Raw genomic sequence first — 26,779 nt, 5'->3', positions numbered from 1 at the left:
AGTTGCCAGGAAAGGGGGAAGGGAGGCAGCATCTCCAGGAAAGAGCAGCAGTGAACTCCAGCAGAGGCTCTGTCACATACTCGGAGGAAAGGGAGAAATAAGCAAGGATCCATTTTTTTCCTCCTCTCTTCAAATTAAATAAAGCTCTTCCATCACTTGCCCTAAGCACAGCACTTCTACCTTCCTTTCCCAGGAATGAGTAACGCTGGTTGGTTTGTGTAACATTTCACATATCTGGCCAATTGCACTGTCAGATCTGAGGGGAAAAATCCAAGGAGATGTTTGGGGAAGTGGCAAGGGCAGACTCACTGTACAGCACATAGCACTTCACGGAGGATTTAGGGGGTGGAGATGAGGGAAGGTTGGGAAGAACTGTTACACATCAGCCCTCCGACTCTGGTCAGCCTCCACCTCTCCCAGTACCACCAGCAGGGGTTCAGTTCTTTCCTCCCAAGTGATGTTTCAGAAATTTCCTGAGCTTGCTCTCGCCTCCGATCCACTCTGACCCTTTCAGTTTGGAGTAAAGGTTGTAGTAGGCACCACCCACATCTCAAACACAGACCCAGTGCTGCCTTTTGAGAGGCAACTTCAGTGGAGCCCAGCACAGGCTGGAGGGTAGACAAAGCCAATGACAATAGTGAGAGCAATGACACTGACATCCCTGTGCTTGTCCCACCAAACAGCTGCACAGTCTGTGGTCTGAAGTGCTGCCATAATGACGGTCACTTCATAGTTCCCATTTCCCAGGGTGCTCTTCTTATGGGGAGTCACCTTGGGGTTCGGAGACCACCTCTGGAAAATCTCTTGCCCCATTTCCCAGGTGAATGCATTGGTGTGCTGGATGATGTTATTGAGGGCATGCAGGGCACAAAGCTCCTTGTGCTTTGGTAGACTTGTAGGAGTGCTGCCTGGGGCAGCTCCAATGATTCAGACTTGGCCCTATCTCCTTTCCATGGCACGCAACTCATGTTTTTCGTTTTAGGTTCCAGAAGGCAAATAACACTCCACCCTTCCCTCCTGAGGAGGAATGTAACTTTCTCAGCCTCTGCAGGATTCCTGAAATCCACCTTAATTTCTGGTGTCAATGATTTATGCTTTGTCATGGAGAGAAAGATTGGAATAAAAAGGAAAAACAATCCACTTCTTCTCAAAAGAAAAATAACTTTTGGATTAGTGTATTTCGCCACCACTGTCGAAGTGCAGAATTTAAAGAGAATCATATAAAATCTAAGACCTTGTTCCCTTTTCCCACTCTCCTCTTCCCTGCTCCCTCCCCTACCCCCAAATCACGATTTTCTTTTTGCGTCTTCCTTTCAGCAAAAGCCACCCAGGCCTCAATGCAGGAGGACTAAAAGGAATTGGTCACTTCGCTCCTTTTCTTCCATTTCTTTGGAACTGCAATGGCACTGACTCAGGAGACAAGGCCTATGTGGTGGATGAAAAGGAAAATTGGAGGAGCTAGGGAGGGTCGACCAGTGTGGGATCACAGGCAGTGCGGGGGTGCCTCCCAGGCGGCTCTCCAGGCTCTCGGATGCTGTGGGGCCCAGCAGGGCGCGGACCTAGGCCAGCGCTGCTCATTGGAAAGCGTGGACTGTGACCTTCTCGCCTGGCTCTTGGAGCTGTGGGGCACCTCCTGGGCCGCGCCCCAGCAAGCGGGCACACCTCTACTTTTTTCTTTTATGGTTCACGGGTTTTGTTGTTGTTGTTTTACCTAAAAATCTTTGCTGAATGCGAGGTCACACATTTTTAAAAAGCATTTTCTTCTAGAAGTTTTATATTTTTAATTCTATTTAGAGGTCTATAGCCAATTTTCAATTTTTTTTTTCAATGTGTGAAAATTTTTAATTTTATTTTTAATTTTTTTAAGTATATTTTATTGATTATATTGTTACAATAGTTCCAATTTTTTCCCCTTTGCTCCCCTCTGCCCAGCACCCCCCTTCCCCAACAATTCCCTCTGCAAGTCCATGCCCATGGGTCGTACATACAAGCTCTCCTGCCTCACCCTTTCATATATTCTTCTTCTTCTTTTTTAAAAATAATTAATTAATTAGTTAAATATTTTAACAATAAAAAATAACAATCCCTCCCTCTCAGACTTAAGACCCTTTACAATCTTATAAAGGACAATGGACGAAGGTCTCGAGCTCCTCTCGCTGCTTCAAGCTGGACATGGTCATCGTCGTACCTACCCTTGGGTCAAGAAATCCCTAATAAGAGTGGGGGTGTGGAGGGGAGGGTGGCCTTCCCACAAGGGGAAGGATCGTGCAGACTCCAGGTTGGTTGGCTGTCTCTGGACAACGGCGTGCTTGGTTTAACAGGCTGGCATCCTTGTTGTATTCTGGGGGCAACAGGGTTAAAGGACATCATTCAATCCGTAACCACTCTGGTTCAATTTTGCTCATTTGTTTGTTTTGTTCATTAGTTTCCTGTAGTAGGTGATAGCAGAAGGTAATTTTCTTTTGTTGCCTGGCTTATTTCGCTAAGCATAATTCTCTCCAGTTCCAATCATGTTGTTGCAAATGGTAGAAGTTCCTTCTTTCTTTCAGTACTTATTCATTGTCATTTTCCCCCTTTGTACTCGTGTTCTTCTCTGTCTCTCTCTGTTTCTTCATCTTCTTAAAGCAGACCCTTTAGCATCTCTTGCAATGCTGGTTTGGTGGAGATGTATTCTTTTAGCCTTCTTTTGTCTTGGAAACTCCTTATTTCACCTTCCGTTTTGAATGAGAGCCTTGCTGGGTAGAGTATTCTTGGTTTAGGCCTTTGTTTTTCATTACTTGGAATATTTTTTGCCATTCCCTTCTGGCTTGTAGTGTTTCTGCTGAGAAATCTGATGATAGCCTTATTGGAGCTCCCTTGTATGTTATTAGTTGTTTCTCTCTTGCTGCTTTTAGGATTCTCTCTTTGTCTTTGAATGTTGGCATTTTAATTATGATGTGTCTTGAAGTGGGCCTGTTGGGGTTCATCTTCATTGGGACCCTCTGTGCTTCCTGGACTTGCATGATTCTTTCTCTCCTCATGTTAGGGAAGTTTTCTGTCATTAGTTTTTCAAAGAGGTTTTCTATCCCTTGCTCTTCTTCTTCTCCTCTGGATTTCCTATGATACGGATATTATTACGTTTCATGTTGTCCTGCAGCTGTCTTAGAGCCTCTTCAGTCTTGTTCAGTCTTTTTTCATTTTGTTGCACTGTCTGTGAGTTTTTGTCTACATTGTCCTCCAGCTCGCTGATCCGATCTTCTGCTTCCTCTAGCCTGTTTTTAATTCCTTCTACTGTGTTCTTCAATTCAGAGATCGTATTCTTCATTTCCTCCTGGCTCTTATTGATAGCTTCCATGTCCTTTTTGATGCTGGTATAATTCTCAGTAAGTTCCTTATAATTCTTCTGAAGTTCACTGTAGTTTTTCTGGAGTTCTTTGTAGTTTCCGCTGAGCTCATTGAGCTTCTCCATAATCCATGCTTTCAATTCCATATCTGATAGTTGGCTCCCCTCTATTTCATTTAGCACTCTTTCTGGGGACTCTACCTTTCCTTTCGATGGGGGATTGTTTCTCTGTCTCCCCATTTTTGTGACTCCTATTGTTGTTTGTTGGTGCTTCTTAGAATGATCTGCACTTCCTGGATCTCCAATTTTCAATTTTTGTGAACAGTGTTAAGTAAAGTTGAGGTTCTTTTGTTAATATGTATGGATATTTGCTTATTCCGGCACTATTTTTCTCAGACTAAACTACCATTAACTACATGCTAGGTATTAAACTACATTTCCTAAAATTTACTTTAAAAAAATGATTTTATTTATTCATTTTGAGAGAGAGGGGATGGGAGGGAGAAAGAGTGAGAGAGAAATATCAATTGGCTGCCTTTTGCAGATTTCCAGCCCAGGACCTGCCCAGGACTTTCCCAGGCACGTGCCTTGACCAGGAATCAAACAGGGGACCCTTCAGTTTGCAGGATGACGCCCAACGCAGTGAGCCACACCAGTCAGGGCTACTTTTTTGTTTTAAGCATGCAGTAACTGTTTTCTACAACCTTTTCTTTCAAGGAAAATTTGTGAGAGGGGGGACCAGCTGTTGGAATTCTGAGATTGTTTTTATCAGTTAACACATGCTTAGTCTATTACTTCATCAGAATCCTATTCAACTGACAACCTCCCATCTTCTGGGTCAGAAATTTATGGAGAGCTCTGCTAAGCATTTAGTTTTGAGGATGTAAAGCTAAAACCTAACCATAAGAATTTAGAAACTCAACAAATATGTGGTGTAACAAAGAGGGCAGGAAATTTTACCTATAAGTTTAGGTTTAGGTGACATATATATCTCAAACACAGGGAGGAAATCTCTACATTTCTTGTATTGTATATTAGAAAAGTGTATAAGAATTTGATTTCAAACTCTCTAAGGAATGGTTAAATTCATTGGTCTATGCTTGGGGGTGGGAGGTTGGAGGGAGCACTACTTTTTTTACTCCTACTAGTTCCTTAAATATTGGGGGATCGCCATTAGTGTAACAATTCCTGCCTCTCTCTATGCACTCCTGGCTTTGGGAGGTAGAATAATTTATTTAATTGGTGAATAGGGAATAGAAACTGGGCACATGCCAAAGATTGGTTAAATAAATGTCTTCGCTATTTAGTTATCATAAGGTACATGACTTATTTCTCCAAGTCCACAAAGTATAAAATAGGCTTAAAGTGCAGTAAAAATTTTGTTTATACATAATTACTTCCTGTAAAAAGAATCAGGCACCTCAAAATGGCTGTTAAATCTTTATCCAATTGATATTTAGAACTAAAGAATAGTTTTAATCTACTTTGAAGCAGAGTTCAGGTTAAAAGACCTCTTGAGGTTTATTTTAGGTCTATAAATTTATCGATAACTAGATTTCTTTCAGAGCATGAACAATACTGAAAATAAGCAAGTTTAAATTCTTAAAAATTTTTTCTATTTATTTATTTTTAGAGAGAGAGAAAGGAAGGGAGAAAGAGAGGGAGAGAAACATGGATGTGTGAGAGAAACCTCTATCATTTGCCTCTTAAACACCCCCAACTGGGGACCTGGCCCACAACACAGGTATGTGCCCTGACTGGGAATCGAACTGGCGACCTTTCCGTTCACAGGCCAGCACTCAATCCACTGAGCCACACCAGCCAGGGAAGCAAATTTAAATTCTTATGATAAAACATCTCCACTCCTGAATGTACTTTTTCTTCACTGTTATTAAAATCAGATGATGAGTTTAATGGTTCTTTACATCGAAACCAAGTATTGGTTTTCATCACTCGGGTAATGTTCTTTGCCTTAGGATCATATTCAAATTGCTTTGATCTATGGAAGAAATAGAAGAACCCTAGAGAGAGAGAATCATGATTAGTTATCTTATACAACTATACAATGGTTCCATACTTTTTAATTTTATGAATGTAGAGTAAAATAATTGAACATTATACAGAGAAAAGAAACTTGTATAATTACATACATTTTATTTTATCACCTCCACATAAGAAATATTATTGTTTTTATTTCCCTGAGAAAAAAGCTAAGGTATGAAACATGAATTTCACAGGGCTTACTACTTTTCTAGCCAGACTGTGGTTTATGCCAAAAGTTTCAAGCTCTGTCTCAGAAGAATGCCTCGGGAAGAAGAAGGCCTCTGTGGGTTTGGAGTTGGGCCTGATATCCTCATTTCCTTAAAGCTGTTTTTCTTTATCTGTTTTAGGTGTTGTGGTTCTGTGTTAGGCATCATTGGAATAAGAGATTGTGTCACTCAAAAATATTTTTAGACTCCTGTTTACTCCATGGTCTAGGTTGTTGACTTTGAAGATAATAGCAGCTGGACTAGTACATTAAATTGCCCGAGGTTCTTTTCAGACTGTAGTTTCCTGGAAATCAGCCACAATAGCACTGCCTCAAAAACTCTGAAGAATATGCAGTTTCACACACAAACCCTAAACTGTATATATTAAACTATATACATTATGGTTTGAGAATCACTGTTCAGTTTATGTGCTTAGTCATTTTTCACACTTAAAACTTTTCCGGGGTGTCTTGGATCAATGATAAGTAAGACTAATATTGGCACTTTTCACATATATTTTAAATGGTATAACAGAAAATATAATTCAGGAGTTACTGATTCAGTGTGCTGTCTTTTACTGTTGGTAAAGTCTTCCAACCATCCTAAGAGTTTAGGTCTTGATCTTACCTTTATGCTGGAAAGCAGCATCAACTCGGAGACCAATTCCTGGAAAGGATTTTAGCACCCTCTGAGGGTACCCTTTGTCCATGGTTTGGGCCACTTCATCATACCTGGACACATGAATATGAAAAATTGGGGGTTCTTTGTTTCGGGGTACGTAAATCATTTACCGCCAAACTTCAAGTCAAGCAGGTGTGTGGAGAAAAGAGGCCTAGTGGAAAAAAAGCTAATAGGATCAATAATTTTAAAATGTGGCAAAGATTATGTTTGGTCGAATCATTTAAAGTGTCTTGAAAACAAGAATTGATGGGGGAAAAGGACCTCATCATTTGTCAGAGTGATGCTATTCTGAGGAAATGTTAAAGTAAGGTCTCAGCTAGGAGCTTTCATAGATTCTGATTCAATATTTTTGTGTCACTGGCAAGTTGGTTGACATCGCCAGCTTTATTATTTTATGTTATCTTTATTTTTTAAGTGGGAGAAAGATCTTTGGACTCACCAAAACATTCTTTTGTTTGATGAATGTCATCCACCTGCAATTGCCTTCAACATAATTCACTTTAAGAAGACTATAGGTTAGTTTTATTTTTGCCTATGCTAATGTGATGCTAACATGATGCTAACGTGAATATTTTTCTCCAGAATAAAATGAAGTGGTCAATTGTCTATAAACTAACCTCCAGCACCAGACACCCACAAAGAAGTAGGTTTTTCTTGCATTGTGGTCACAGACAGCTGCATCAATTTTCTTCACATATCCTGGAAAGCCAAGAGTGTAGATGGATTTGGGATAATCTGGTAAAACAGCATATTCTCTGATCATCCAGAATTTGTCATCTAAAAAGGGAGAGAATGATTATCTTATGATGCCTGGGTCCTTTCAGGTTCAATGCTTAGGGATTTAGTAATCTTATTTCTCTATTTAGTCTAACCACTTTCTTTAGCTGCTTGTATCATTAACATTAGACAAATAACATACACCTGTAGTTAATAGTGTGCATACCCATGTCATTTGGTTTCACTGTGTTGGTTGCTTTTCTAACTCTGAATCAAGTCGGTGTGTTTGGACACATTTTCCTAAATTCCTGCACTCAAGTGTTCTCAGTGGCTAGTAATCTGATGAAATCCTTATAAAAAGTAAGGTTGCTAGATTAAATATAAGATACTAGTTAAATTTGAATTTAACTAACTTTGGTATCTAAGTATATCCAAAAATTGCGATACATAACATACCAAAATTATTTGTTAGTTATCTGAAATTCAAAGCACTTTGTGTTTTTATTTGCCAAATTTGGCAACCCTAGTAAAAAGAGAATATAGAAAAGACTTTTAATTTCTGTCATACTGGTGTATGTAGGGTTTGTTTTGTTTTTGTTTTTGTTTTTGTTTTTAGCTCCTGTGCAATTGCGATAGTGTTTATCTTCACAGCAACAGAGTATCCCTGGATAATTATTCTTTATGACAGAAACCTAAGTTCAAGTATTCATGAGGAGAGCGGGAATCATGATGGGAAAAGTTACCTTTAAAAACCAGAATCTTATCTTTAGGGTTCTCATATGCAGCTTGAATATCAGCTGGCAGAGATGGCCAGAAGGACGAGATTAATTCAAATTCAACATCATTGATATCACAATAGGTCCTCCACAGGTGCCTGTGTTAAACAAAAACACCTTATAAATACATCATGTATATATGTCAATGAAAATATTGTAAACTGAGACTTATCTTTTATCTAGTGGGCTGACATTTTTCTCAATAATTTAGAGCTTTAATACAATTTCTTTCAGTATATATAGGTGGCTGTGAATTCACTTCTACCAAGGTCAGGACATGTCTTTTTACCCATTTTCTCAGGTACTTAGAGTAGCAAACTATCCATGGAAGTCTCTTAAATAGTACTCAACATTTGGGGGAGCTTAACATCATTTACTACCCAATTTCGAGTGCTCAATGGCTTGATTTTTGCCAAAGTAGAAATACTCAATGTTCCAAGCCAACACCAAATATTCTAAGAACTCTTTGGTGCCAATGTTTGCTAGAATGAAGAACTGTTATTATGAGCATGGCAAAATATTTCCACAGATTTTCCCTTTTGGGAAATTCTGAGTCTATGAAAGAGACTTGAGAAATCTTGCTATTCTATTCCCCTTCCCGTGCTGGCAGTCCTCCCCTGACAAGTGGTCTCTCACCTCTGCTGTTAGGAGCATGTCATTACAGTGCTATGTAGTCATGAGGGGAAGCAGTCTGACTTCAGTAATTCTTTCCTTTTGCCCCTCTGTCTTTGTTAGATGTAGTATGTCCTGATACTTTGTTATATAAATATAGTCATGGTATACATAACAGACACAAAATGCTGCAATTTAAGTCCAATAAATTATACATAGTGAAAGAAGAGATTTCCTACTACAGTTAACACTTCATTGATGTAATATTAAGGAATGGTCTGCTGATACGTTTTAACATCAGGCTCTCTAGACAGGAAAAAGACCTAATTTAACCATTTTCTGCTTTGCAAGGTGTAAATACTCTAACCAGGGCCACTTTCAAGCCACCAAAGTGGTGTGAACTGGTTTACAAAATTTATGAAAATTCAACAATTGGATCCTGAAATGGTATAAGTCAGCTCCAACACGTCACTGGAATTGGTGTACTATTTTAGCTAAAAAGTCACTGAAAGTTGACTTTCAGTGGAAATTTAAAAATTTGCTTAAAGACATTTAAAAATCAATTTATCAAATAAATAAGACATATATGCACATAGTGAAACATTCAAACAGTATGGGCAGTTATAAAATGAAAAATAAAAGGCACATATTTTCACTATCCTCATGCCTCCCTCTTTATCCCTAAATCTCTTAAAGAGGAACATTTTCATAGGAAGTCAAAGTATTTAAGGGAAGGGATTTACCTGCCTTTAAAGAACATAACTTCTCTGCGGAAAGTGGTGATAGCATCAAAAGTCAAATCAGGGTCACAGGTATGGGGTACAGTGGGTCTCTTTGGCTTAGCAGGTGCCTTAGGTAGACCTCCTTTGATGAGAAAAGAAACACCACAGTGAATTAAGAAGGCATGTGGAAATATCAACAGAGGGATCTTACCCAAGTGAATATTTTCTTCATGATAATTTAAGAAGTGATTTTCTCAACTTCCTTTTGGAAACTTTCCTATTTAGTTCATGTATATTCAGATTATGATGTTTCTCACCATAGATGGATTGGATTCCATTGATATCATCCTGAGAAAGTAAGAATTTGCTAGGATCCAGGGAGACGTAATTTGGGTACATCAGAGCTGTTTGATCATTGGAGTGAGACAGCCCCAGTGAATGACCAAATTCATGAGCAGCCACAAGAAATAAGTTGAATCCTTAATGAAAATAGGGAGAACAGTAGTACATGAGTCACTAAGCAGGAGAACAGTTACATGTGAGATTAAGAATTAACTAGAGGGAAAGAAGAATAGGCTTGCTATACAGCAGATAATTCTTGTAACACATGCATCATCATTTATATGGGGAATATTTCAACATTAATCAGTGGTATTAGTCACATCGTGGAGAAATATAGCCCAGAGTAAGCAAATGGTAGAAAACAAGTGTCTCAGAAATGAACAGTATTTTAAAAAATTGAAGTTGCCACCTTTGATTGTTTCTAGGCTATACTATATGGGATGCTGCTTCTATTTATATTCTTCAGAGGTTCTCTATTGGCTGTAGAATAAAGTTCAAATACCTTAACATAGTCTTTCATGATATAGTTCCTGGATTTTTCCAGGCTCATATTTTATTTACATATTCAATGAGATAGCCATATTCAATCATTTGCATTTCTCATTTATTCCATCTTTTTTTCTAATCTCAATGTCTTAATATCTCATCCTTTCTGCTCAGAAAGTTACCTCTCCCACCCCCTTTTTACCTAGTTATCCTACTTATTCTCAGGAATTATCTCTGGAGTCATCTCCTTCATGAGACTTCCCTTGTCCAACCAGCTTCTTTCCAGTTTGAATAAAATGCACCTCTCTGGGCTTCCTTAGACTCAGTGCTGAATTCTGTCATAGCACATTAAGGTACTGCAATTGTCTATTTCTTTCACCAAACTGTGCACCTTTCAGTAAAGTGACTATATTAACTATCTTTTAATCCTCGTGACTGCTAAACTTATCAATAGTGGGTGCCTAATAATGGTTGCTGGATATCCAGGTATTTATTTCGATGAAAGAATGGTTAAATGCATCTCTAATATCAAGACCATAGTACCCTGTACTTCCCCACACCAGAAGTCTTACTGTGCATGGTGGAATTGTCTTTTTATTTCTCTGTCTCTCCTTAGTCCCTAAGGTTATAAATATTAGACACTGCCCCTGGACTTGCAACAAAGCCTACGGATCCTAAGGAGAAAGCTGAGCCTTTCATGATGGAGCCTGGTCCAGTGATGTTTGCACATAACAAACATGGAGTGGCAAAGGATTATTACATGGTCTTTCATGTTTTTGTGCTCTTGACTTTGCTGCTGTCCCTCGTCTGGCTGGTAATATCACTGCGTGTGCTTTTGGACAAGGAATAGGACAAATGACTGAAAAAATCATTAAAACCATGCCATTTAAATGAAGTCCAAATCTATCCTGTCCTTTAAGGCCCTCTGTAATCTGAATCCTATCCACTATTTAGCCATCTCTTCCACTGCAATTCGAATGCTTCAGTTGGTTGTGTTATTCTGTCCAGAACACTTTTTACTCCACTGTGCCTTTGGAGTTCCTGCTTGGCCTTCAGGTCTCATATTGGGCAACACTTTCTCCTCTGACCTCTTTATCTGTATTTGGGTGGGATTTATTTGATGTGCTTCCATTATATTCCCATAGTTTTCTTTATCCCAATGTTGATCATACTGATTTGAATTACCATTTGATAGTGTGTTCCCCCAGATTGTAAACCCCTGGAGGTCAGGCTCTGTGTCTTATACACTATTGTATACTCCATTTCTATCACAGAGCCTGAGTCAGAGAGGATGCTGAGTAAAGGACTGTTGAATGACTTCATTTACCAAACATTTGCAGATCATGTATTATGTGCTGAGAATGTTACAGAACATATTATAGTGTAAGAAAAAAAAAATAGCATCTCTGTCTTCTTGGAGATGTGACTAGAAAAATCTTGCATTATACATTGGTACCTTTATGAATATTTTTTTCTTTGTCTGGAAATCACTTTAATCATCATCATCAATACTAATAATCACCAACATAATCATCAATGTCAAACACCTTTTGAATGCTCACTATGGACAAGTGCTTTGCAGGGTGTTTTATTACAGGTATTTGTGTCATCTTCCTGCAAGAATGGCATTATTAGCCTTATTTTACAGATAAAGAAACAGAGTGTAAGGAAATTAGCTAATTTGCCCAGGATCCCTTAGGAAGTAAATGGGAAGCCCTGAAAGAAACCAAGGTCTGCCAAACCACAGACTATTGCTCTTTTTACATCACAGCACTGTGCATGGGTAGCATCCCAAAGGTCTGTTTCAGTTGCTTAGTGCATGTGTGTATGTGTGTGTAGCACATACAGGCCTTGCTTTGGGAGAGTCTCAGGAAAATCTCTATATGAGCTCAAACCCTCCTGCTATCACCATGCAATGACTTGCGCTTCCCTTAGGAAGCAGTAGGATTGGCAGATGACCATTGTCTATTGCTCTTAAGCAAGTTACACTTTTGTGCCCTTTCCACAGAGAGCCTGCATATTCCCATAAAAGATGTAATCATGTATCATACATTATTGATAAATTTTCTGTTAAAAAATCCTAATGTGATTGGTGATCACATTTGCTTGAGATTTTTTGTTTGTTTGTTTTTATTAGAGTACAGGAAGGCATTTTCCCTTTTATGTCAGTGAGCTAAGAGTCATACAATTGGTTGTCATTAGGGCCTACAATTTATACCTTGAGGAATGTAATAAAGCAGTTAGAAGACAATCCATTTGAGTACAGTTCCTTGGTTATACACCATAACTTGGTGGAGGGCTCTATTTATCCCCTGCCTTGCTCAAGCAAGTTTTGCAAACTTGGTGCTCAGAACTCTTTGGACTTTTTAACAATGCACTCCACACATCCTTCTTGGCAGAGAGCTTATATCAGTGTCATTAATAGTAATTAATACTAAATATTGATATTAATAGGGATGAAAGGATAGTGAAATCTTTGACTAATCTCTGCCTCTAGATATAAAAGTAAATCCTGGCCAAGCAAAGGGAGTCATCTTGATTTTGGCAAGTACTGGGATAGTTCCTATAACTTCTTGATTGAACATATCCACACTGCCTATAGGCCAAATCCAAAGAAATATTGGGACATGTTTCAGAAGAAGATACATAAGTAATATGATCCATTCAACTCCTCTGTCATTTGGATGATGGTGACACCCAACTTCCTTCATCCTCCTGTCTGTGATGCTAACCTATGTGGCAATGACAGCAAATTACTCCAGACTTCCCCTGGTTCCTGAAGTCCAGCCAAGTCCTGACTTATTCACCTTTCTTTTTCACTAGCATTTGGAAGAACAACTGCATCACATGTTCAGACTTAACAGTGAGAGGCCATGAACCATACTGAGTCAATGGCTTTAAGTTTTGTAGAAACTCTTAACATTGGCATACAAACTATCTGCAGTTGCTTGGTCAGAACTGAACTGTGGCCTGTATACCAGCCACCAGCAAAGCCACAGCCTCTGCTTCCTAGAACCCTGGAAACCAGATACCAGACCCAAGATGACTATTGTCAATGTTAGAAAGAAAAAAAAAAATACTGGGGAGAACCTGAGTGTTTACTTACCTCCTTTGTTGGATGTACATACTTTTATTGTAGTAAAGTTCTCTTGTTTATTTTAAAAGTACAATAATATATTATCTCTATTTTAGTGCCAGGCAGGCCCTTTAAGAGCAAAAAAATCAACCACTTGGTCTGAAGAAATAGATCAAATGTAAATATTAAGGTCTAATTCCTCAGCAGATGGGCAGGAGTTAGCAGAGGAGAGTCATGCTTGTAAACAGATCTTCTATGGGCCACGAATCACATACCATTCTTCAATCACTAACTCAAAATTGCAGCCTCCCTAGAGGTGCCTTTCAGTTCTCATCCAGAGATGACTTCTACCATTGGCAAAACACACAGCATGTTCTGCCTTGAATGGTGGTATACACATCTAGGCTTTATATACCACACAAGATCATGAACCTCTGAAGGACTGGATCTTTTCTAGTACAATCCTGTGGTTCCTACAACACCTTGCATAATTCCAGGCACATAGTGAACCTTCAGGCATTGTGGGTGTATGAACAAATATGAGTAAGTAAAGAATGTTCTGATCATAACAAGATTAGCGACTTTATGAGGATGTTGTGTGGCTAAGGCTCTTAATTGTACAAGCAATTGTCTGAACAGTTATTGAACACTTTCATCAGTCATCTTAGAATATGGAAAACTGTGAGGAAATTAGGCAGTAAAAAGCAACTGATTGCAAAGCTATTCTTTTCAGGGATTCTTTAGACTATAAAAATTTGTTCATAAAGAAAATTGGGCTCACCTGCTCCATCCTTGGTCCAGTTTTCATCCTCATCAAAGTGAGTGTCTCCACCCAGACCCAGACCAGGGGGGAAAGCATGGCCAAGGACTCCCAATGGGCCATCAAAATAACGAGGACACTGACCGTGGACTGAAACGCAAGTCACGGGGGGGAAAAGGTCACCTTCTTCAAAGCCCTTGAGATGAAAATAGCCTTATTTTTTCCTTTATTTTAAACCTTACCTCGGGTCCTAAATGCAATCATAATATCTGCAATCCCCTTGGAAATCTTGGTGAATATGAGTGGAGTAACTTTGCTCCACACTTCTAAACCTTTTTGGATAGCCTCATCCACATCAATTCGTGCCATATCTGGAGTGTAGTTCACAATTCTTAAAAATCAACAAAAATATCTCAGTTGGTGGTTATACACGCATGCATGTGCACATACTACAAAAAGAAAATAATTTCTATCTAATAAATCATATGCTGCATTAACTTTTGGTATGGTGCTATACTTACACTTGTATAATACTTTACTATTTAAATAAAGTATTTTTTAAATTCTCTCATCTGTCCCATTAATCAAGTAGTATTATAACACTTTAACAAATGAGGCTTGTAGAGGTTAAATGACTTCCCTAGGGTCACACCCTAAATGGGAAAGCATTAATCTCATGTATATGTTTGCTGTATATATGACTGTATTATAGATATTCTGAAAAGAATTGAGATGTTCTCAGATGGCTTGTGGAAATCAGTTTTATGCATGTGTCATATATTAAGAATCTCACTGGAAAGTCATAAAGTGTTAGTTACTCAGAAAAAGATTTTTCTTTTGTTTTTATTACCTATCTTGCTAAACCTATTTTTATCTCAATCCCTAAGACTCAATAAAATGAAGAAAGAACTACCAGAAAGACTCTTTGGGGCCAGGCAGGAGGGGTCTAGAGTGAAGGTCAAGGTTACTGACTCTATCTCAGCTCATAGGATCACTTCATCCTCTTCCTGCCAATAAGCCAGCCCATCCTTTAAGATGTCTGGAGGCAAACTCCATACCTTCACTATGGGGTCCATCTGAGATTTAACAACTTCACACACATCTCTAAGATCTTCCCATTTTTCCTTGAGAACACTTTATACCTTTAAGCATCTGCAATCAGATGACAGTGCTTCTAGTCCTGAGATTATACGGAGGTGGCAGAGGCTAGTGATTTTAGAATACCTGCCAGAGCCAGCCTGCTGGTAAGGACTATATAACCTTGAACCTTTCAGTTTAAGTTTCTCTGTGTTTAAGATAGCAATAACAGTGGTGGTTGAACCACAGTTTGTTGGGAGGATGAATAAATGAAATTTATGAAGTGCCATGTACATAGGAAGTACGTGGTAAAATAAACTATTATTATTTTTGCTTTTTGGATTATGTTCATGTCCCTTGAGATTAGAGGGAAATACATTGACAGAAGTATTACCTGTATGTGAGGTTGTATTTCCACCACCCAGGAAGAGTGTAGCCATACTGACCCACATCAGGAACCCCACACCTGGGTGTCTTCATGATCTCAAGAGTGTTTGAGTCCAGTTTTCCAGTCACTGTCAATCCAAAAAATGCTTGCATTTCCCGAATTTTGCCATCTATGAGACTCCTGTTCATGTTTTGAACAAGATGACTCCCTTCTATTTCAAGAGAGTAGAACTGGTTGAGATATGCCTGACCAAAAAAAAAAACCAAAAAACAAAAAAGACATAAACTACAGGAGAGCAAATTTTCACCTCAGGATAAAACAAAATTGTCTGAAACCCTTTTGGCAGTGGGGGAGGAGGAAGAAAATAAATAATGAGGATAAGGAAAGAGCAAGGGAAAAAAGAAGAAAAGAAGAAATCAAAGAGGAAAGAAAAGAATCACCCTTGTTTTTCAATTTCCAAGAACTGGTTGAGCTATGTGTCACCAGAATTGGACAAACCACTCAGCTCTGAAAACTCCAAACCTCTACAGAAGAAAATCAAGCTTCTTCTATGTGTTAAATCATCACATAGCTTACATATTTTTACTGTTACATTCATTCTGGTGTTTCCTTGAAACAAATTCTAAAAAGATAGGTGATTATTCATTTTGTGAATTGATTTAGCCAAATGTGGCAAACTAACTGGACTGATATTTAGAAGAAATATCCAAAACAATGTATTTTTCATACATATAAGGATAAAGGGATCAACAAGTTTAAGCAATTGTAGCAAATTCTGCCTTTTCTCCCACCACACACTCACTCTCCACCTCTCACACAGTTCCTTGATGTCCCTTAGAGCTAGGGAAATGAAAAGTAGCTCCGTCTCACTAGAGAATTCATGACTCTTTTGTAGGAATTTGCTCTCATTTTAGGTCACAGGACAATCAATAAAATGAATTTTTTTATTGATAGTCATTAATAACATTTATTGAGCCAGTACCTGAGCCAGTTCCGTGTTTTCTTCATCTTCCATCTTTTGGTCTGTAGGAAATGCAGAAGAAAATGTTACAGAGAGAAAAAATAAAAGCAGAAGGCTCTTCATTCCTCTCCCCTTTTCTCCCTTTTCAGTTGAAGCCTGGTTCTGTTTGCAAAGAATTTGGAAAACACTAGTGAAACGTGGCATGAATTGGCTTATATCATCATTTAATTAATAACAGAAAAAGGACATTTGCCATGAAGTGTGTCATGACATGGTTTTTCTCCTTAGGTTGATTTTGCAATGAAGATCTGCAGTTGTTTAGTTAACAGAGCCATTGTTCATTACTGAATTAAATATAATATGAAGTCAGCCTCCGAGTCACTTTTGTTCTTGGAAAGTTGAAGGTTTTCCTATTCATAAGTTCTTGAGAGTTTGTAAAATAAAGTTTTTGAATGCAACTCCATGAAAAGACAGCTGAATCAGGAACTGAGTTACCCTAATTAACTAAGGTAAACATCAAACGTTTATTGAGCACCTACTATTTGCTTGTCACTGTAAATGCATGTGTGAATGATACTATTCCAATTTGATAGAGAATTCAGATGTACACAGAGAATAAAGTCAGACAAAATGGAGGCAGGTGGCAAATGCACAGTTAATATTTTAGGGACTTGATTAGAGGGAACTTATGGAGAACTACACCAGCATAAAAAAGGACATAGAAACTATTAACAAGAACCAGGAAGAAATGAAGAATGCAATCTCTGAACTGAAAAACACAGTAGAATCAATCAAAAGCAGGCAAAACGAAGCAGAGCATCAAATCAGTGAGTTAAAGGACAATGTAGAAAAAAATTCCCAGACAATACAACAAAATGAAAAAGATTGAAAAAATATGAAGAAGATATAAGGAAATTACAGGATAGCATGAGGAAAAATAATATCTGAATCATTGGAATAAAAGAGGGAGAAGAAGAAGAACGAGGAATAGAAAAGCTAATAGGAGAAGTAATGAAAGAAAGCTTTCCCAACCTGATGAGAGAAAAAGTTATGCAAGTTCAGGAAGCACAGAGAGTCCCAATGAAGAGGAACCCCAAAAAACCCACTCCAAGGCACATCATAATTAAAATGGCAACATTCAAAGATAAAGAGAGAATCCTAAAAGGAGTAACAGAGAAACAGCAAATAACATACAAGGGAGCTCTGATAAGGCTATCAACTGATTTCTCAACAGAAACACTACAAGCCAGAAGGAAATGGTCAAAAATATTTCAAGCAATGAAAAACAAAGGCCTACAACCAAGAATACTCTACCCAGCAAGTCTCTCATTCAAAATGGAAGGTGAAATAAGGAGTTTCTCAGGCAAAGGAAGATTAAAAGAATACATCTCCACCAAATCAGCATTGCAAGAGATGCTAAAGGGAATGTTTTAAGAAAAAGAAGAAAAAAACAGGAGAGGAACACTGGTACAAAAGGAAATGAATAAATACATGTCAATAATAACCTTAAATGTAAATGGATTAAATGCTCCAATTAAAAGACATAGGGTAATGGAATGGATAAGAAAACAGGACCCACATATTTGCTGTCTACAAGAAACACAACTCAAAACAAAAGATTTAAACAAACTGAAAGTAAAGGGATAGAAAAAAGTATTCCAAGCAAACGGACATGAAAAAAAAAAAAGCTGGGGTAGCAGTACTCATATCAGACGAAACGGATTTCAAAGCAAGGGCAATAAAAAGAGATAAAGAAGGACATTTCATAATACTTAAGGGAACAATGCATCAAGAAGACATAACACTGATAAACATATATGCGCCAACATAGGAGCACCCAAATACATAAAGCAAATACTACAAGACCACAAGAAGGATATTAACAGCAACACACTCATAGTAGGGGGCTTTACCACTCCATTATCAACAACAGACAGATCTTCGAAGCAAAGAAACACCAAGGATATGCAGGCATTGAACAACACACTAAACCACAAGGACTTAACTGATATATATATATATATAGAACTTTTCACCCCAAAGAAGCAAAATATACATTCTTTTCCAATGCACATGAGACATTTTCAAAGATAAACCACATGGTAGGACACAAAACAAGCCTCAACAAATTAAGAAAATTGAAATCATATCAAGCACCTTTTCAAACCACAATGCCTTGAAACTAAAGATCAACCTCAGAGAAAAAAATCAAAGACATCCAAACTCATGGAGAATGAATAACATGCTATTAAATAATGAATGCGTTAACAATTACATCAAAGAAGAAATCAAGAAATTTCTGGAAACTAATGATAATGAACACACAACAGCTCAAAACCTATGGGACACAGCAAAAGCAGTCCTAAGAGTGAAGTTCGTAGCAATACAGGCATATCTGAAAAAGATAGAAGAATCTCAAATAAAAAATCTAACCCTAAAGCTACAAGAACTAGAACAACAACAAACAAAGCCTAGGGCAAGAAGAAGGAAGGAAATCATCAAGATCAGAGCAGAATTAAATGACATAGAGACCAAACAAATAATTCAAAAGATCAACAAAACTAGAGGCTGGTTCTTTGAAAAAATAAACAAAATCGACAGGCTTTAGCCAGGCTCATCAAGAAAAAAAGAGAGAAGACCCAAATAAACAAAATCAGAAACGAAAGAGGAGAAATCACGACTGATACCACAGAAATACAAACGACTGTAAGAAATTACTACAAACAACTGTATGGCAAGAAATTTTACAACCTAGAAGAAATGGACAAATTTCTAGAAACATATAGTCTTCCAAAACTGAATCAAGAAGAAGTAGAAAGTCTCAACAGACTAATAACAAGAAAGGAAATTGAAACAGTAATCAAAAATCTGCCGGCACACAAAAGCCCTGGACCAGATGGCTTCACAGGAGAATTTTACAAAACATTTAAGGAAGAACTAACTCCTACCCTCCTCAAACTATTCCAAAAAATCCAAGAAGAGGGAAAAAATCCCAAACTCTTTCTATGAAGCTAGTATTACCCTAATTTCAAAACCAGGTAAAGACACAACAAAAAAAGAAAACTACAGGTCAATATCACTGATGAACATAGATGCTAAAATCCTCAACAAAATATTGGCAAACAGGAGCCAGCAATACATCAAAAAGATCATACACCACGATCAAGTGGGATTTATCCCAGGGATGCAAAGATAGGTTAATATTTGCAAATCAATAAACATAATCCACCACATAAGCAAAATGAAAGACAAAAATCACATGATCTTATCAATAGATGCTGAAAAAGCATTTGATAAAGTCGTCGTCGTCGTTGGCAGCCGTCCGTCTCGAGAGACGATGGTGTAGCTTCCCAAGTGTCTATCTGCACCGCCGAGAATGGCTGTGCAGTCCGACTCGGGAGTGACACGGCATCTGTCTCCTCCCGTGTTGAATCGACATCTTGCGATGACGCTGGAGTGTCCTCTCCAGTGGAGCTGAAGCTACAGAGCCTGGGCAGGGTGATATGGAGGGTCCGCTGTTGCCCATGCAGCAGACCCCCCCTCTCTTCGCAGCTGAAGGGTCCAAGGGAAAGACGGAGTCGATACAGCTTGGCTTCAGGTGCGCCGCAGGAGTTGCCGGTGTTGACTACAATGTCAAACCGCCTTAGGGACTCCGGCTCCGGATTTTCTGTCGGGGTTTACTCCCTTAGCCTTTCCCCAGAAGAGGTATGCCGCAAGGCAGTGGAGGTTTTTTGGAGTCAGAGTTTTCCTTCTCTGATGTACCCTGACTGGAAGATCGAACCAGCGACACTTAGCTCGCAGGCCGACGCTCGATCCACTGAGCTAAACCAGCCAGGGATTTGATAAAGTACAACACCCATTTATGATGAAAACACTCAGCAAAATGGGAATAGAGGAAGCATACCTTAACATAATTAAGGCTATATATGAGAAACATTCAGCCAACATCATACTCAATGGGCAGAAACTGAAAGCATTCCCCATAAAATCAGGAACAAGACAAGGCTGCCCACTCTCTCCTCTCCTATTCAACACAGTGTTGGAAGTCCTAGGCACAGCAATCAGACAAGAAAAAGAAATAAAAAGCATCCAAATTGGGAAAGAAGAAGTAAAACTATCATTATATGCAGATGACATGATAGAATACATAGAAAACCCTATAAACTCCACTATAAGACTACTTGATATAATAAGTGAATTTGGCAATATAACAGGGTACAAAAGAAATGTACAGAAATCTAAGGCATTTCTGTACACCAACAATAAAATATCAGAGACAGAGACAAAAAAGAAAATACCATTTACTATAGCAACAAGAAAAATAAAGTACCTAGGAATAAACTTAACCAGAGAGGTAAAAAACCTGTACTCTGAAAATTATGTAACATTGAAGAAAGAAATTAAGGAAGACACAAATAAATGGAAGCAAATACCATGTTGTTGGATGGGAAGAATCAACATCATCAAAATAGCCATACTACCCAAAGCAATTTACAGATTCAATGCAATCCCTATTAAAATACCAATGACATATTTCACAGACCTAGAACAAATACTCCAAAAATTCATATGGAACCAAAAAAGACCCCAAATAACAAAAGCAATCTTGAGACAGAAGAACACAGCAGAAGGAATCACAATACCAGACATCAAACAATACTACAAAGCCACTGTGATCAAAACAGTCTGGTACTGGCATAAGAACAGGCATATAGATCAATGGAACAGAATAGAGAATCCAGAAATAAATCCAGGACTATATGGTCAACTAATATTTGATAAAGGAGGAAGGAACATAAAATAGAGTGAGAAGAGTCTCTTCAACAAATGGTGTTGGGAGAACTGGACAGGGACGTGCAAAAAATGAAATTAGACCACCAACTTACACCACACACGAGAATAAACTCAAGATGGATCAAAGACTTAAATGTAAGCCGTGACACCGTAAAAGTCCTAGAAGAAAACATAGGCAGGAAAACTTCAGATATCCCATGTAGCAATATTTTCAGGGATACATCTGCTAAGGCAAGAGAAATAAAGGAAAAAATAAACAAATGGGACTACATCAAACTAAAGAGTTTCTTCTCAGCAAAAGAAAACATCAGCAAGATGAAAAGAAACCAAGCATATGGGAAAACATATTTGCCAATGATATCACAGACAGGGGACTGATCTCCAAAATATATAAAGAGCTTATATGACTCAACATCAAGAAAACAGACAACCCAATTAAAAAATGAGCAAAGGACCTGAACAAACACTTCTCCGAAGAGGACATACAGAAGGTCCATAGACACATGAAAAAATGCTCAACATCACTAGCCATCAGAGAGATGCAAATAAAAACCACAATGAAATACCACATTACACCAGTCAGAATGGCCATCATCAACAAATCAACAAACATGTGCTGGCAAGGATGTTGAGAAACAGGAACCCTACTGCATTGTTGGTGGGAATGCAGACTGGTGCAGCCACTATGGAAAACAGTATGGAATTACCTCAAAAAACTAAAAATGGAACTGCCTTTTGAACCAGCAATTCCACTGCTAGAATTATACTTGAAAAATCCTAAAACCCTAATTCAAAAGAACTTATGCACCCCTATGTTCATAGTAGCACTGTTTACAATAGCTAAGTGCTGGAAACAGCCTAAGTTCCCATCTGTAGATGAGTGGATCAAAAAACTGTGGTACATTTACACAGTGGAATACTATGCAGCAGAGAGAAAGAAGGAACTCCTGCCATTTGCGACAACATGGATGGAACTAGAGAGAATTATGCTTAGTGAAATAAGCCAGGCAAAGAAAGAAAAATACCATATGATATTACCTAATACAGGAATCTAAAGAACAACATAAACAAATGAACTAAATAGGACAAAGAGTAGAATAGTAGTCAATAGGGGGGAGGAGGAAAGGAGAGAAGGGGGATAAGTAAGGGAAGTGTTTAGTCAAGGAACATGTATAAATGACTCATGGACATGGACAACGGGGAGGGATATGATTGCGGGAGGAGGGGTAGGCTGGGTGTGGGGGAGCAATGGGGAAAAAATGGGACAACTGTAATTGAAAAACCAAAAAAAAAAAAAAAAAAAAATTTTAGAGACTTGAGAAGGGCCAAAAGTTAGACAGATCATTGCTGATGGGTGTGACCTCAAGTGTTTAAGCTGGTGGGTTTTGCAGGGGGGTCTTGAAAAATGGGTAGGATTTTGATTGCACAGAGGAAAGGAGAAGACTTACGGATGGGGAGGGAGGCTATAAGAAGCAGGTACCACAGTGAAAATGAGCTGTATGAAATCTAGCCTTATTGGATCAAAAAGTGTTGACAGCCCTGGTAGATAGGATGGAGAGTCTAAGAAAGGGTATAAAAAATGAATGCTTACAATCTTTTATTATTTCATCCTTACTTTTGATTGAGAATTTCAAGCTGAAATAAATTTCCTTAAGAACTTTGAAGGTACTGTTTCATTGTTTTCTAGAATCCAGTGTTGTTATCGAGAAGTCTTTTTTTCTGATTCTTTATATTTTTCTTTTTTTCTCCTGAAAAATTTTAGAAATATTCTCTTTACTTAGATATTCTGAAATTTCATAATGATGTGTCTTAATGTGGGTCTTTTCGCATTAGCATTGCTGGGAAGTAAGTGGACACTTTCATTATGAAAACTTCAATTCAAGGGAACTTTCTTATATTATTTCTTTGATAATTTTTTCTAACCCATTTCCCTCTTTCTCTTTCAGGATATATATCTATTGGACCTCTGGACTGAATCTCTGTGTTTCTAATATATCCTTCGCTACTTTACATCAACTTTATTTTCCAGCTCACCTGTTGAGTTTATTATTTTAGCTATATTTTTAAATTCTAAGAGCTCCTTCTAGTTTGCTACCATTTTATTCATTTTACTTTCTTTTTGTATTTTGTTAGTGTTTTGAGGTGTAAAATAGGCAAATAGGCCTTATTTGGGGGGAATGTTAAGTATATTTTTAGTTTATTTTGACATTTTATTTTGCTCTCTGATTGTCTCCATTTTTTCAAAGTTTCTTTTTGGTGTCTGTTTCCCACATTAGAAGCTTTTCTTTTTTTCAAGTGTTTGGAGATTTTGAGTTGTGAAATCTGTTTAAGAATGAGAAATAGAAAGCTGACTGGAAATTCTGTGTATGGGGGCAGAGCTTGTCAATCAACGACCTTAACTGCCTGGAAGTGGAGTGGGTTCCAGACATTTCATATGATGTATTAGTTGGAATGACATTTGGTTGAATACAATAGAAAAACCCAAAAGAACAGATGATTTTAAAAAATTAAAGTTTATTTTTATCTCATATAGGAGATGTTCAGATGTGCTTATCCAGGGCTTGTATGACAACTCTACATCCTCCGGAATATAGTCAACATCTGTGTTGCTGCACCCACCACTCTCAGTACGTTGTTGTGGTACAGGTGGCTTCTCAAGCTCTGGCGAATGTATCTTCCTTACAGGCAGCAGGAAGAGGAAGGCAGAGAAAATAAATTCCTAGGCTCTTTTCAGAGCCCATACAACATTCTGCTTTCACATTTTGGCAAGAAATTAAACACATGGCCACATCTAGCTGCAAGCAAGGCTACAAACTGTACTCTTTTAGCTGAATGCATTGCTACCTCAAACGAAATTGGGGTCTTATTGCAGCAAAGAAAGGGGTAATTGTGTTAATGTAGGCAAATAGCAGCCTCTGCCACATTGAGATTTCTGCAGCATATCTGTAAATCTTTTTTTCTTTGGCTGGCAAGTTTCAACAGAAAAGACTCCTCCAATTTCCCATCATTTTAATCTCCCAACAACAAAGATATAGGAGATACCTTTGGTGCCCTAAGTCACATCCCACAGGCTCACCTCTGATTTCAGTTGTGGTGACAGTGGGCAGCTTTGTGTAACTCACCTTGCTCTGACAAAGTCCAACCTTAAGCACCTACTGAATATTCTTCTGCTTTCTGCCTGGGGCATTGAGATGCTACAGATATGAAAGGTCAGTGCTTCAGAGCCATGCAATTGGGAAGGCAACAGAAAGATGAATGTTCTAGCTTTCTCTCCACTGGAGATTTGAACATGTGATTGATGTTGTGTAGGCCCCTCAGGCAGTCCAGATGAAATTGAGCAGCAGTTGCCGTAACAAAAACCTGACAGCACAATCTTGTATTGGCATTTGTTTCTTCTCTGTTTTAACTCTATGCTACGTCACTTTGCTTTTTTGGACCAAATAAGCTAACTGTACCAAGGTGTTAGGCTTTGATTTTGAGAAAAACTCTAAGATAAACACTCATCTTGTATAAATTCTAAGCTTAGGTTTTTGCATTGCTTGTACCCACATAAAACATCAATGTAACAGCTGGAAAATATTGTCAGAAAAAGAACCTAAAAAATAATATTTAAAATTTTTTTTATTATACTCCATATTTCTATTTACCTCCCATGACTATAAAATATGGTTAAAGAAATAATATGCACTTGTTCTTATCTAAAAAATGTATATAAGAAGGCCTGGGAGTACTGGTCAAGATGGTGGCATAGGCAACTATGGTTCATTTCCTCACACAACCACCTCAAAATTACAACTAAGCTATACAACAACCATCATTTAGAATGGTCAGAAATCAAGCTGACTGGGAGTCCTAAAACTATGGAATTAAAGATGAAACCAACTATAGAATTAAAGACTGGTAGGATAAGTGGAGACATGAAACAGGCTGGTCCCATAGCCACATGTGGAATATAAAAATCAGGAGGGATATCACAGGAGCCAGGGGTCCCAGGCCCATACCAGGAGCCCCAGTCCAGGGTTTCAGTGCCAGGAAGAGAAATTCCCATAACTTCTGGGTGTAAAAACCAGCATGGGTCAAGGCCGTGGAAGACAGAAACTACTGAAGTCTCAGACAGCTCCTCTTAAAGGGCCCATGCACATACTTACTTGGACTCACTCCCTCTGAGCTCTACGGTGGGGGCAGCAGATTGAAAGGTATCAGAGACATACAGGGAGGAACTGTATGTCTGGCATCAGGGCAAGACTGGGGGGCAGCTTTCTTCTAGACTGAGATGTTGGCAGAGGATATTGTTCCTTTTCTAAGCATCCTGGCCACAGGGTCACAAAACTGGCATTCAGGCACCATATCTGAGACTCCATCAGTCTGGCTCACACTGTTTGCCACACTCTGTTGATTTCCTGAGGCCCAGCCGCAACCACCTTTCAGACCCACCCAAGCTGTTTCCAGAGGCTTTTCATACAAATGGCCTGTCTTAACCCATGCTTCATATTTTCTTAAATTCCCTCAGAAAATCAGCATCTGGCTTCTGTGAACCCTGTACCACTTGATAAGTTGCCCAGGACCAGCACTAACAGCAGCTGGCCTTGGATTATAACTTGGCTTTGCCTGGGCACCTCTAAGCCCAACACAAGTAGCCACCTTCTTTGGATTGCTTTGTAGCTTATGCTGTATGGCTCCAGAAGGAACACAGTCAGTGGCTGGCCTGGAATGTGCCAATAACAATCATGGCTCAACTACAACAAGAGGATGTACACAGCCCATATAGTGGGTACACCTTGAGTACCCAGTTTGGATGACAGGGAGGCTATGTCACTGAACTCTATAGGACACCTACTACATTAGGCCATGATACCAAGCATGGGAGATGTAGCCACTCTACTTAATACATAGAAAAACAAAACAAAACAAAAAAAAATACAGGGAGGCTGCTAAAATGAGGAGACAGAAAACATGGCCAAAATAAAAGAACTGAACAAAAATCCAGAAAAAGCTAAACAAAATTGAGACAAACACTCAACTAGATGCAGAGTTCAAAACACTGGTTAAAAGGATGCCCAAAAAACTTAGTAAGAAGCTCAATAGCATAAAAAAATACAGTCAGTATCAAAGGATACACTAATTAAAATAAAGAACAACTTACAGGGAATCAACAATAGAGTGGATAAAGCCAAGAATTAAATCAGTGATGTGGAATATAAAGATGCAAAAAACAACCAATCAGAAAAGCAAGAAGAAAAAAGAATCCAAAAAATGAGGATAGTGTAAGGAGCATCTGGGACAACTTCAAGCATACAAACATCTGCATCATGAGGATGCTGGAAGAAGAAAGAGCAAGAAATTTGAAACCTGTTTGAAAAAATAATGACAGAAAACTTTCCAAACTTGGTGAAGAAATAGACATACAAGTCCAAGAAGCACAGAGAGTCCCAAACAAGATGAACCCAAAGAGGCCCACAACAAGACACAATGTAATTAAAATGCCAAAGTTTAAAGATAAAGAGAGAATCTTAAAAGAAGTAACAGTAAAACAGTTATTTATCCCCAAGGAAGCTCCCATAAGATTGTTAGCTGAGATCTCAAAAGAAACTTTGTAGGCTAGGAGGGATTGGCAAGAAATATTCAGATGATGAAAAACAAGGGCCTACAACCAATATTACCCTACTCAGCCAAGCTATCATTTAGAATTGAAGGACAGATAAAGATCTCCCCAGACAAGAAAAAGCTAAAGGAGTTCATCATCACCAAACCATTAGTATATGAAAGGTAAAGGTCTTCTTTAAGAAGAAGAAAAAGATATGAACAATGAAATGGTA

The 26,779-nt window shown here is 38.4% G+C and overlaps 1 protein-coding gene and 1 pseudogene across 1 annotated transcript; both read right to left on the bottom strand.

The window, feature by feature from the left end:
* Positions 1-375: 375 nt before the first annotated feature.
* On the bottom strand, positions 376-968 carry LOC150018713 (josephin-1 pseudogene; annotated as a pseudogene).
* Positions 969-5,107: 4,139 nt separating this feature from the next.
* Positions 5,108-16,292, bottom strand: MMP27 (matrix metallopeptidase 27). The gene is made up of 10 exons (XM_090267321.1): positions 16,191-16,292; positions 15,215-15,453; positions 13,986-14,134; positions 13,765-13,893; positions 9,397-9,558; positions 9,101-9,221; positions 7,713-7,843; positions 6,870-7,029; positions 6,199-6,302; positions 5,108-5,343 (listed from the first exon to the last, which is right to left on the bottom strand). The coding sequence occupies exons 1-10, from the start codon at positions 16,290-16,292 to the stop codon at positions 5,108-5,110; spliced, it is 1,533 nt and encodes a 510-aa protein (XP_090123447.1).
* Between the last annotated feature and the right edge of the window lie 10,487 nt (positions 16,293-26,779).

The sequence above is a fragment of the Furipterus horrens genome, unplaced genomic scaffold (assembly GCF_987537825.1).
Source record: "Furipterus horrens unplaced genomic scaffold, mFurHor1.1.pri manual_scaffold_2, whole genome shotgun sequence".
Taxonomy (NCBI): domain Eukaryota; kingdom Metazoa; phylum Chordata; class Mammalia; order Chiroptera; family Furipteridae; genus Furipterus; species Furipterus horrens.
The sequence above is the reverse complement of the archived record's forward strand: the minus strand, read 5'-3'. Positions and strand labels throughout refer to the sequence as shown.